The 13,620-nt window shown below is 38.1% G+C and overlaps 1 protein-coding gene across 2 annotated transcripts; it reads left to right on the top strand.

Moving 5' to 3' along the window:
• Nucleotides 1-1,205: 1,205 nt before the first annotated feature.
• Nucleotides 1,206-12,308, top strand: mapk15 (mitogen-activated protein kinase 15). Of its 2 annotated transcripts, none has more exons than XM_022202287.2 (15): nucleotides 1,206-1,463; nucleotides 1,599-1,752; nucleotides 3,635-3,733; nucleotides 4,218-4,247; nucleotides 5,272-5,362; nucleotides 5,792-5,922; nucleotides 6,723-6,886; nucleotides 7,606-7,745; nucleotides 7,835-7,892; nucleotides 8,535-8,672; nucleotides 8,917-9,022; nucleotides 9,157-9,460; nucleotides 9,720-9,850; nucleotides 9,983-10,135; nucleotides 10,315-12,308. In XM_022202287.2, exons 2-15 carry the CDS (start codon nucleotides 1,663-1,665, stop codon nucleotides 10,507-10,509), a joined length of 1,830 nt encoding a protein of 609 aa, XP_022057979.1. In that variant the 5' UTR covers nucleotides 1,206-1,463; nucleotides 1,599-1,662; the 3' UTR covers nucleotides 10,510-12,308. The 2 variants fall into 2 exon arrangements, with proteins under 2 accessions (XP_022057979.1, XP_022057978.1); XM_022202286.2 differs by having other exon boundaries at nucleotides 1,562-1,752.
• Nucleotides 12,309-13,620: the final 1,312 nt, after the last annotated feature.

Here is a 13,620-nt window from a genome sequence, read left to right as displayed (position 1 = left end):
AGGAAAACTGTGGCTTCATAGAACTCTTTCTGTGGGTCTGTCTTCCTTGAAATTCGGCTCTCTGATTTATATCCACAATAGAGGGAAGTTTAGGCCTCCTCTGCAATCAAGACACCAAGGTCAAGTTGGTCTCCCAGCACAAATGGACCTTCATATTAAAAAGCAAACATTTATTATATAAAGTACAGGAAGGAATAATTACTAAATGTGATTCTAAGCATATGATAAATTGATTTTCTGTCACAAGAACACTTATGTTAGTGGGCCCAGGTGGGCTAAAAACTAATATGTTTAGTTAAGCACTCAAACTAACTGCTTTTCTCTGTGTTAGTTTATAATTTGATGGCATACAAGTAGATATTGTACTGCAGTGGTGCAAGTTCTCTAAAAAATGTCCAGTTCAACTAAACAACTGAGGAGCAGTGATCCCGAGATGATGAAAGGCTTGATTGGTTGTGTACTTACCCAGGCACAGAAGTTACCCAACTGAATCATTTACCCACTGGCAATGATCTGTATGCGATTATAAAAACAGTGTTTTTATTGTCCCAGATTCTCCAACATGATCCATTCTGTTTTCATGTCATCAGTATTCACATTGAAAACTGACGGTCAGAAACAGGTACTGCTGCTGAATACGTGAACATAGGATGGAAATAAATATCTGGTCAGCAGCACACCTAATCAACGCCCAGAGCTTCTATTATTCAGGGCTAGCATCATCTCACTAATTGAATTTTTAATACTACAGATTATTGCAGATACAATTTGTTGTTTTCCATATAAAATTTTATATTTTGCCAAAAAAGAAAATCTGTCATGATTGTCTTAACTTAATGAAAAGAACACAATCAAAACAATTTTTGAATAAACTCATTTTAATATTGTTTCGCTAATTAGAAGATGGTTGTTATCAAATCAGACGGTTATTTAGTTGACATTTTAGTGATATCCGGTCTTTTTTATTAATAAGTGATTGTTTCCATAATAACTATGAAATTTGTAAAGACATGATCATAATGAACATAAAAACATTAGTTTTTTACTTTTAATAAAAATGTATGCAATATATATGCCATAGACTTTAAAAGTCCCTCAGTTATATATTGACCCATATATAAAACAAACCTGCTCCATTCAACATGGCGGCTGTGTGATGTGTATTTGTGCTGCGGCCCCTTTAAGACGCACGCAGCGTCGTGGTTGTTACCTGGACGACAGATAACGACAAAACTCCAGGCTCGTCTGTTTGCTGCAGAAGTGTGGCAGCTGCCAAACTGTCCACTGGCGCTTCGCCTTGACAAAAAACAACACATGCTACAACACATATTGCTCCGTTCCACTTAAAGTTGACTGTTTGACTTTCTTTGCCTACATGGAGGTGGAAGCTAACCTTCTTCTCCACCAACACTGACTGAACAACACGGCATCCGAGTGGAGACAGTCGCATGAGGAGTTACCAGGTAAGATGCGAAGCTACAGAGATCTGCTGCTATTTCAGTGATATTCTTCTTTACTGTATGTTTGGGAGTCACTGATTTGGATGCTGCACCTCTTACAGGAATGTTTTGAGGGAAATGAAAGTGATTCTCTCACAGGAGCTACCACGGAGCTTGGGGAGGATTTCTGTTTGAGCAGCAGCAGGAACCAAAACTGAAGAAAATGAGCAAAAAATATCAAACAGGAACCGTTACTGAGGTGGAGGAACACATTTCTCTCAAGTATGAAATCAAGAAGAGACTTGGAAAAGGGGTGAGTGACTTTTCAGATTATTTGATTCAAGGTTGTACAAGGTAAAATGTTTTTAATTAATAGAGATCACCATGGAGCTTCCTCAGCTGACTTTTGCTTTTTTGTATGTCTTATCTGAAAACTAGATTTGATTTTGTTGACATCTTGGATCTGGATTTTTGATATTTCCTTCTTTCCACTCTATTAATCAGAAAGTAATGTCAAGAGCCAGAAATTAAATCATTTTTCGTTGTATTTCTTGGATTAAAATGTTCTGTAATTCAGGCTATGGATGACAGTGGAAAATCTTGTGTATGTATGTGCAGCTGAAAAGCAGATTTCTGAATTAAAGTGCAAGAAAAAACTCCTTTTCAAGAAAATTACCTTCAAATATATGAAGTCTATAGATGCAATTAGACAAAATGTAGCAAAATAAACACATAATATGTAAATTGGATGTGTTTTTCTTCCCATTACCCTCAAAATGACATGATATGGAAGCACGTCTTAAAACTCTTGAATGCACCTTGGCAGCATGCACATCACTTTTTTACCACGAAAGTTCCTGTCGTTTTTTTAGCCTTGAGAAAATTCCTGAAATTCTCCCGGCTTAAGGTCCTCAGTGAACCCCAGTGTTGTAAGCAAGAGGTTTATTTACTCTGGCAGGACAAACACTTTCTTTGCAGATCAGCTGATGTGTGAGGACACTTGTTCCCTTTAGACTCCAAACCCTTCGGTTGTTTGCTCTGCTGTTGCAGTTGCCACAGGACTAAAAACAGACTGGTTTTCTTTCCACCGTGGGTCCACAGAGATTCACAAATTGCTGCTGTGCTTTAGATAACTAGGTGATAGCTGCCACATAGACCTGTCATATTGACATACGTAAGGGCAGCTCAGGTTACGCTGCTGTTCAACCTTTTTGGCGTTGTAGCATCCTGCACAGGGTTTCTTTAAGGAAACAAGCAGCAGCACTGGATTTAAATAGTTGTAAAGTAGTTTCGTAGCAACAAACAGTAGGCTTTATTGTGTCATATTATTCTGAATGAACTGTGTATTTATTTTGAATATCATTTTGTTAAATTTCCCTAGTGAATGCACATCATGATCAGTTTTCCTGATACAAAGAGTCTCCAGTGCTGTGTGAATCTGATCTATAGCCTCTGAGGACAGTGTCACTACAATAACAGTGTATCCTGATGCCTTGCCTCACTGCTGCCTCTGTTATGCTTGGCTTCACTCCCTGACTCACCGTCCATCAGTCTAAGCAGCAAATCATCCATATTTGGTTGTCTGGATAGGAACCAGGAGTGTGCTCTTTATATTTTCCAATATTTTGTTGTGAATTTTTAAAAGTTCAAGATACCACTTTCTGCATCAAAATGAAGGGACTGACTCTTACACTCTTAGGAAGACATAATAGTTAATATTAAACATGTATCCAAGGTACTAAATGCAAGTAAGATAATGTGTTCAAACATACATTCACAGCCTAGCAACCTCACATCCTCACTCCCACATACACATCATAAAATACTCACTTCTAAACACACTCCCTGATTCAATCCTCACATTATACCGTCAGTATATAAACACGATATAAAAATTAAGGCGATGAAAGGAGGAAAAAATAAAAAAATCTCGATGTGTTTTCAGGCCTCCAGAAAGCTTTTTCTGCTGCTTAACGGCCTAATGCACATACAACTGAATTTAAATACACATTTTAATTAGAGAGGATGTGCCAATTAATTTCAAAATTCAGCAGTTTTTTTTATAATTTTAGTTTTTTCATAGTTTCATTTAATCTTGTTCACAACCTGCAGTTGATATCTTATTGACTAGCACAGGATATACTCCCATTATATATAGCTGAGTAAATGCTATCTGTATTTTGTATCCGTCTAAGGCCTATGGCATCGTCTGGAAAGCAGTTGACCGACAGACGGGTGAGATTGTGGCTGTGAAAAAGATCTTTGATGCCTTCAGAAACAGGACAGATGCCCAGGTGTGTACTGTGTGACCTGCATTAAATATACACTGTTGTGAACTGTTAACCTTTATCATATAGTGGGCTGGTGGTTCCCAACATTTTTGGCTTGTTTTTTGCTTTGTGATTGCTTAGAAATGAAACTATTTTAGAAGATAGAAGAGGTACAAATATCTGGATCAAACACAATGCGGATGTAAAAAATGCGTAAAAAAACAACAACCCAAAAACAGACATTTTGAGAAGAATTCTGTGAAACAAATGTCATTTATCTAATTTTCTATGTTGCAATTGTGTTGCAACTCTTTTTTCTGACTCCCAGGCTGCAATTGACTATTGGAACCACTCAGTATAAATGTCCTCCTTCACCTGTTTCAAGATAAAGACAAATCTGGCTAATGATTATACAGAACAGGACGCTTGTGTTTGCCTAGTTTACATGTATAGTAAGCCAGAGTGCAAGCTCATATCATGACTATAATGTTTTTTTTTCTTTTTACAGCGGACATTCAGGGAAATCATGTTCCTCCAGGTAACATAATATTAATTGTCTTTGAATTAAATGATAGCTGAACTATTTATCAGATCATCATCCTGAGTTTTATTCTCAGTTCTGAAGACTCAGATGTTGATGATCTTAATCTGACTCTCACCACTTGTACTGCATCTTCCCTCAGACTTTATATGTAAATTGATTTTAGAGGTAGCTGCATTTGTTAACAGTCCACTTCACTAAATAGCCTCATTTTTTCCACACTCTTACTCTGTTCTGTCTAGTTTGGCGCACTGCAATTTATTTTTCTATAACACTTCCATCATGTTTCTGCTGAAACGGCAGAATTGTGCTGGTAGGTTTTTGGCATTTTTTCTTTTATTCAGTGCAGTGTACGCAGAGAGGAAATATGGGGAAACAGGGCATGGGACTAAAGGGCTGGCTGGCTGGCTGGCTGGCTGGCTGGCTGGCTGGGAATTGAACTTGGTACTTTTGGGATATTTTTGTCAATGTGGTGTGTGATCTAGCCGTGTATTGTCCATGTTTTAAACCATTTTTGCACCAGGTCACACAAAAACCATATAACAGCGTTGTTCTTTCTCATCCACTTTTGCGTAAAAATACTTGCACAATTGCATAACTGCATATATTGGAAACCTCTAAACTAGCATTTCTATCCTATGTTACAAAATATACAGGAAACGGTGTGCAGTGCAAGCATGTGACAGAACTCACCAATACACCTAAATATCAAAATGACTAAAAGACTCACTGTCCTCTACACTCATGCAGAAGATGTTCTTGTTTAATTTTTTTTTCTGTTGACCTACATTTGTGTGACCTTCATGTGTGCCACTGCCCCTAATCAGCTGTTGCCATCTTCTACTACTGCAGACATGCGTTTTATGAGGACTGTTATGTAACCTCTGTTATAAACTTCACTGTTGTTTACACAACCTTGACCTGATACCTGCCAGATATTACAGGTCTAACAGTAGCCAGAGTGTGTTTTGGATTTTCTGTATGTGGTTTCTGTTACTGAAACTCTTCATTCTTTGTACAGGAGTTTGGAGATCATCCCAACATCATCAAACTTCTAAACGTCATCAGAGCGCAAAATGATAAAGACATTTACCTCATCTTTGAATACATGGGTGAGTGTTGGAACAATCATCATTCAGCATGAGGGAGGCTGCAGCCGTTCATAGCAGTTTAATTTGGCACCGAGCAGCTTGAGGTGTGTGTGTGTGTGTGGAAGCTTCCCTTGGCTGGCTGCACTGTCTTACTGCAGAGTCCACAGTCAGACCTCTCCCTCTGTGCAGTCTAATGCTTGACTGTACTGCAGCATCACAGTACAGACCTCCACTGGCTCTCTCTTGCATTTTATTGTATTTCTACCATGCTGTTGAGTTGAAATCAGTGTTTATGTGAATATGGGTGATCGTGTGTTCAGCATCTCGGTGCTAAAATGGCTGTAAATGCTGATCGTCATTGTATGTGATGATTATTTACAATCATAACATTGGCAGAAATGCCTTTTGGTGCCATATAATTAACAAAATGTCCTTTTTGCTTTGTACTAGATACCGACTTGCATGCAGTGATAAAGAAAGGCACCCTGCTGAAGGACATCCATAAACGTTATGTGATGTACCAGCTGTTCAAAGCCATCAAATACCTCCATTCAGGAAATGTGATTCACAGGGACCAAAAGGTACAGCAGTGAGATTATCAAATAGAGATTATGTGAAGAAAATTTACTACTAGATCACACTATACAAATGTGCTCTTATTTGGATTTTAAAAAGCTCAAATTGGTAGTTGTGCTTTGCATGTGCATCTTTGTTGTATTGCATATTAATGACCTCATTTTTGTTTTGTAACCTGTGTACATACGTAGTAGAATGTATGACACCATAACTACAGCGTTTCCACATGTAAATACAGCTATATATATATTTATACTCTTGGAAAAAATTATTAGACCACCCGCGTTTTCTTCAATTTCTTGTTCATTTTAATTCCTGGTACAACTAAAGGTACATTTGTTTGAATAAATATAACGACAACAACAAAAATAGCTCATAAGAATTGAATTTAAGAGCTGATATCTGGCCATTTTCCATGGTTTTCTTGAAAATAACCAAAATCTCTTTAAGTTCTTACATCAATAGCTATGGCATAGTACTGCCAAAAACAGAGCTTTTAGGCATCCATGTTTTCTTTTCTGTCTGTTTTAGTCACAATACACAGACACAGGGGTATCATGTGAAACTTTCAAAATGCTCTGTTTATACAGTCATATCACATACAGTAACACAACCCTGCCGCTAATCTGCTTACATGTCCACACACAAAGACTCTTGACCTTGCAAACTCGATTTTCATTCCTCATTTTTCTCTCACTAAACCTTTTATTCTTCTCATATCTTTGGGAAGCTCTGGGAACTTAAGTGAAAGTCAGACTCTTATTGTCTTTGTGAAGAATGTTTCTCTTGTCTGCGTTTCCCACAGCCATCCAACGTGCTCTTGGACACTGACTGTGTTGTCAAGCTGTGTGATTTCGGCTTGGCCAGATCGCTCAACCAGATCCAAGAGGACAGCGGGAATCCTGCACTGACGGAGTACGTGGCAACACGTTGGTATCGAGCTCCCGAGATCCTGCTGGGATCTGCAAGGTATCAACTGTGATGAGCATCTGTTGTCAGGATTTGAACCACATCTTCTGCTTGTGCTTTTTTTCTTTACAACAGTTGATTTTTCCAATGGTGAAGAAGGTACACATGATATACTTGTCTAAAAGTCCCTCACCAGTCATTGATTAAACATCTTAAAACTCATTTTTGTCTATCAAAGTTCTATATTTAGGTGATGTTTCTATGAAAATATTGTCTTCCTGTCTTAAAATGGCTGAGATGCAACTCCACACTGTTGTCTTTTTAGATTTTGCAGCTTTATGAAGCTTTCTTCTCCATCTCCATCAACCCTCCAATACTCGCTATAGCTCAAACACACCAGCTCACCTGAGACACTGCAAAACAACTCTATCCTATACAACTGAAAGTTTAAATATAACAGAAAATGAGTGAAATGAGTCATCAAAGTTCGAACTACAAGCCAATTCTAAACAAGAATAATGACACAGAAAGTCCTGGAACATGTGATTGGTTTCTTTAGGTTTGTCATTTGATCAGTACACTGCAGTTTGAAGGCAGAAATGCTCAGCCATGGTGTTAACTGCTCATGTCACTTATATCCTGATATCTCACCGTTTGAGCATGCTAGCAAGGTAAAATACTTAATTTTCATTCTTTCTTCTTTTTAAGGGACCAAAATGTGAAGTTATGTAGTAATCCAGAGTGTACTAGCGAGTAAAAGGAGCTAATCTTGTCCACAGGTACACTAAAGGTGTGGACATGTGGAGCCTCGGCTGTATCCTGGGAGAGATGCTGCTGGGAAAAGCCCTGTTTCCTGGAACTTCCACCATCAACCAAATAGAGAAGATCATGAGTGCCATACCACACCCCAGCCCAGAAGGTGACAAACATAAACTCCAGATTCAATTTCTTCAAATGCTTAGCACTTTACTTTTACCTTGGATTAACTAAACACCTTTCAAATTTCAGATATTCTCGCAATCAAGTCAGAATATGGATCCTCAGTCATTCAGAGAATGCTACTGAAGTAAGACTAGATTTTCTTTACAGTTTATGTTGTGAAAATTTTGGACTACATATTAACAAAGCATATGTTTTTTTGTGTGTGTGTGCATGTACATATAAATCTGGTAATCTAACCAACCAGTGATGTACCTGTTGCATATTAATCTGTCATCTCACAAGCACTTTATTTATATCTAAGTAAACAGCATGTACAGTTCATGCTTGGCCTCTTCCTGATCATGTCATTCCACACAGAGCTATTTTAGGGAGTCACAATAAGAAATTTCTTCCCTTCCACCGAGAACATTGTTTTAATAGCCTACAAGTGGAGGCGAGGCTGCCTGAATGTTCAGGGAGCAGAAGCAGTGATTATTGCAGTGACGGAAACATGCCGCAAAATCATAAAATAAGCACTGACAGCTTAAATAGGCCACCATACTATGATGAGTGCATGGAGATGTCTAAATGAGCAGTGCAGTACAAATATCTACTTTAACTGTCTAGCAAGCTGCAAACATCAAAGACTCTCTTGCTATATACTTTTAAAGGAGCATTATTGTTCGTAGAATATTCTGTCTTTTATCTTCTCTCAAGTTATTAAACCTTGTTGCTGGTATTTTATTGCTCTGACATTTTCAGTCCAGCTTTGTTCTTCCTTCTCTAGACCACAGGTGCCTTTGGAGGATCTTCTCCAGCCGTCTGTGCCTCCTGATGCTCTCGACCTGCTGAGGGGTTTGCTTGTTTTTAACCCAGACAAGCGGCTGACTGCACAGCAAGCCCTCCAACACCCATATGTATCCAGGTACTGAGAGTCCAGCATTCAGATCAGTTTGTGAAATAGAAGATGAGCTCAGATTTTCCTCACAGCAAAAGGATTGTAGAGCGTTGTTTTTCATTTTGTTAGCTTTTCCTCGCTTAGCGGAATAGCTAGAGTTATGATCATCTGCATTCTGTGTTCCTGAGATCGGTTATTGTACCATAATGTCATTTTTATGTTGCCAGGAAGTGCCGTCATGCATCTCTAACTGTGTTTTCTTTTCCTGGAGGTTCCATAATCCTTCCAAAGAGCCCGCTCTTAACTGCGATGTAGTGCTGCCAGTGGATGATGATGTGCAACTGTCTGTTGTTCAATACCGCAACAAACTCTATGAGGTACAAAACGAGTTATAAATGCTCCAAAAGTGGCTCACAATTCTTAGAAGTGCACTGCATTTTAAAATCACTAGTCGAAGTTGATCTAATCAGACTGATTAAACCTCGTGAATGCTCCTCTTCTTTGCCTACAGATGATACTGGAGAAGAGAACGAATCCTGGGATGCTGAGGCTGATCCAGCCAAAGGATGGAGATTGTGTCAGTAGCAGGGAGAAGCCCAGCGTGAAGTGTGATAAAGTGGAGAAAGACCCAGTGACAGTGAACAGCAACCAAGATGACGACCATGAGGGGAAACCACAGCATGAAAAGATTGATGAGACAAACCACCCGGCTTCACATACAGGTGTCAGCAAACCTTTGGCTGCGGAGAAGACGGACCCGGTAGCTAGCCCTGGCTTAGGAAAAATCACATATAACCCCATCACACATGCCCCAAGTATGAAAATCTATCTGTACAATATTGAACATGTGCAATTGTTTTCTACTTAAATATAAATATGTATGTAGTCTTCGAAACTCACAGTATTGCAATTGTTTAGACATTTGAAAACTTTGTATTAGATGATATGTGGTTCTAGTTATATGACTTAAAGTAAGGTATAAACATATTGCTTTTCTATTCGTACAGAAACTCCATTAATGTACATATGCATTGCTTCAGGTAGAAAGCTCAAACGGCTCTTTTTGTCATTCAGATGGTTTTGTTCGGAGTCCAGTGTGTCCTTCTTATTACTACCACTCCTCTACAGCTGGTAAGAAACTAGTGGGACAGACCAGTAATGGAAATGCAACACTGTCACCAACAGAGGGCAGCAGCGTTAACATAGTAAGAAGACCTCAGTCCAATCACTGTTCAGTTTGTCTTATCATGTTGTGATGTCATCTTACATTTTAAAACTCTTTATATTTTTGACTATGTGGATTTTCTCACCCTGTCTCTTCACCCTCCATCCAACAGTCCATGGATCAGATTCTCCAGCGGGGTCGCTCAGCCCCTACAGCCCACAACCGTTCCTTCTCCTTGACCCTAAACCAAACCCAGAACAACCCGTTAGTACGCAAAGATGAGCCATCTTTGTCTGCAGGGCTCTACGTCACATCTGCACGCCTGGTCAGTCCACAGCCTCTCAGGGTTGAATGCAACTTTAGTCACTTTATGCAAATACTCAGATGTAGATTCCAACATTTAGTGCACAAAAGTACAAGATTATTTCAAAACTCTGCAAAACAAAAAAATAAAATGATGATCATAAATGACTTTATTTTAACTTTCACCTTCTTCTCATGCAGAACCAGCGTTCCAGTTCTCAGGTTCGCGAGGCTCGACCACCGCCACGGTTCAGCAAGAAAGTATTTCAGAGTAACTGTAACGTGGCTGCTGCAGGCGACCCAAGAGCCAAACTAGGCAGCTACTCCCAGGCCTATGGTACCATCAACAAGACGGATCTGGACAACCTGCTTCGAAGTCGTCCTTACAACCAGTAACTGCTGTCATATCAGTGGTTAAATAGGGGCTCGTGTGTTTGAACACACAACAGAGTTTGTCTTGTTGCGTAGCAAACTGGAAGAGATACTGTAAAAAGAATTTGGCAATGCGATCTACTGCATGTAGATAATGACCTGTAGGCCTTATGGTTCGACATTTCATTAAGTGCATTACGCCAGTGGGTTTCACATGGACTGTAAAATATGCAAATAGATATTTTGATTAACTGATCATATGCAGTGAGCGATTATTTTTCATATGAGGAATAACTTGCTATTTTATTGTGTATAGAATGGAAAAGATTAAAATCCACCGTATAACCACTATGGGATTTAGTTCTAAACGGAGGTGGAAGCATACATGTCCTGTGCCTACAGCTACATAAAAACCTCCATTAAAAGTGTGAATTACAAATTTCTTCTCATACTGATGAAAAAATACAGCTAGTCCAGTGGTTTCCAAACTAAGACTCAGACTCCCTCTAAAGGGTCACAAGATAAATCTGAGGAGTCATGAGTTCCATACTCTGTAAGAGGGTGATAAGAAATTTCTTTAACAGAAAATCTGTTTTTTTTTTTTACTTTTTAGAGCTTCAGAAATGTTTTTAAATTAAACCAAATTCTAAATCTAAAGGAGAATCAGTCGTTGGTGGAACTATTCACAACTCATAGACATGATAAAGGGCGGCAAGTCGACACTGCAATAAAAAACTAAGAAAAACGTCTGTGGAAAACCGTTTGTGGTTTCTTGACGCAAAAGGCAAAGTCTGCATGCTGAAACAGTTTTACTGAGAATTGTGGTGCAATGTTACCATCAACAAGATCTTTAGATGCTTCCATGGAAGGACAAAGTACAGTTCTCAGCAGTGGTGTCATTAGATCTGTGTGCTCAAAGTTCTATAAATCTACAGATTTTGGTTTATTTATTTATTATTACAAAAGTAAGAATAATTAAAGAAAACAGCCTGAATCTGTTCATGGATATCATGTGTTAAACCCCTTAAAAATCATATATTGCTGACAAAACAAATGCTGGGAACTCAAGGATATTTTTTTGTCATATCAGGTCATTAAAGTAACTTACAAAATAAGGCAGCAGATGCGGTAACATTGAAAATGCATTTCATGATTGTACTGTAAGTTTCTGTAGTTAAATAAGTTATCATTAGGCTATGGATAGAATTTGCACATTTTTTTATATTTTTTTAGTTTTTTGTCAGGAACAGACGGTAGATTTATTCCACTTTTCATTAGTTAAATATAGTATAGTATTGTTTTATGTGACTTAACTTTTCCCTTAACTTCCAGAACGAGAACACGTGACTGTCAGATATCTTGTCAGGGTGTGTTTGAGGACAAGAGCTCAGTTGCTTTGGCAATAAATCACATTAGAAACAGTTTATATTTCACAGTTGACAGTTTAAAGTCAACTGACAGGTTTTTGATTAATTCCAAGGACAGAAAATTGAGAGGATCAGTAAAGCAGAAAATCCCAAAAGACTGAACATCCACATTTGCTCAGTGATAACTACTGATGAAGACTTTGTAGTACCATCAAAAGGGGAAAACAAAGCAAATAAATTCACCTTGATTTGATGGTGCTTTGCCAAAACAAAATATTTTATCTGAATTTTTTTATTCTTATAGACTGCATCTGATCAAAAACACCCTTTTAAAAACTTGTCATCATGGCTTTATTTTGCTCCTAAACACATTGTGAGCAAAATATGCTGTATCATCATCCTTCTTTACAATTGTTTTTTTGTTCATCTATGACTGAATAAAAGCCTGTTTGAGCAGAGTCACAGGTAAGCTGATGTGGAGAGGTTGGGCAGAGATTTTGGAGGATGGCTTACTTACCTTTGTCCTGAACTTTTCCCTTAACTTTTTCCTTGTACTTTTCCTTGACTTTTGAATCAGCAGCTAACTTGAATATTGTCTCTTTTATCCAGAATGAGAATATGACTTATAGGTAAGCTGGTGTGCTTGAGCTGCAGCAAGAGAGGAAGAGAGGCAGAGATTGCACAGATCTGTGCATTCTAGATTGTAAAAATGGTTTAGATATGCCATCTTGAGGTTATGGAGAGGTCTTTTTTTTTATTTATTTATTTTAGAGAAAACGTCCTCTATAACTTTGGTGTTTCCTAAGCTTGCTCCTCAATTTCCCCCTCTATAAATAACCCCTTTCTCCTTTATTAAGCTTTATTCTCTCACCTTGAACTGGTAAACCCCATATATAACCTTTTAGTACATCACTGTGTACCAGAATATTGTGTGTCAGTTGTGTCTGTGTATCTCTTTGTGAAGCTAATTTAACCCTTGTGTTGCCTGCATGTCAAAATTGATCCATTTCAAAGTTTGAAAATGTGGGAAAAAAAATATTTTCACAGTGAAACTTCTGATGTCCACATTTTCAACATTTTTGTGAAATCTTTGAACATTTTTTGATGGGAAAAAGAAATGTTAAAAATGTTTCTTAAGAAGGTTCACAAAATGTAAATGTTCGTAAAGAAAATATTAGAGGGTTTTACTGATATATATGTAATCACACTAGATTTTTTAGGATTTTTTGGGGGAAGATCCTTACTCATTTTTTGAAAATATTTACAATAATTTTCTTGCCAAATTTGGGCGATTTTTTTTAAATGAAACTTTTAAGGAATTATGGGAATTGTCTTCCTGATGGTTTAGCAAATTTTCCGAAATTTGAGAACTTTTTTCAGACAAGGAAACAATATTTTTGGTGGCCATACATGAGGACAACAGAAGAGTTAATCTTTAATAATGTATGTTGTTTTTTCCTAGATGATTTTTAATAGTTTATACACGAGAAGCTGTTAGATGAATGCAGACTGCAACACTACCTCGTGCAATGCAGGGGATTATCAGCAGAAAGAGATATTTTTAAAGTTACCGTGCTGGGCAGTGCTGCTGATAATAAACCACATGACTCATGACCGTTATCGTGCAGCACTTTCTAGGGCCATCTACGTCTTTCCGTTGCTCCACTTTGTGCGGTTGTATTTCTAACTTACACTATTTTATTTCCCCCAGACCAGAGCCTTAGAGATAGTATCTCTATCTTATCTATCTCTAAGGCTCTGCCCCTGA

The sequence above is a fragment of the Acanthochromis polyacanthus genome, chromosome 11 (assembly GCF_021347895.1).
Source record: "Acanthochromis polyacanthus isolate Apoly-LR-REF ecotype Palm Island chromosome 11, KAUST_Apoly_ChrSc, whole genome shotgun sequence".
Lineage (NCBI taxonomy): Eukaryota > Metazoa > Chordata > Actinopteri > Pomacentridae > Acanthochromis > Acanthochromis polyacanthus.
The sequence above is the reverse complement of the archived record's forward strand: the minus strand, read 5'-3'. Positions and strand labels throughout refer to the sequence as shown.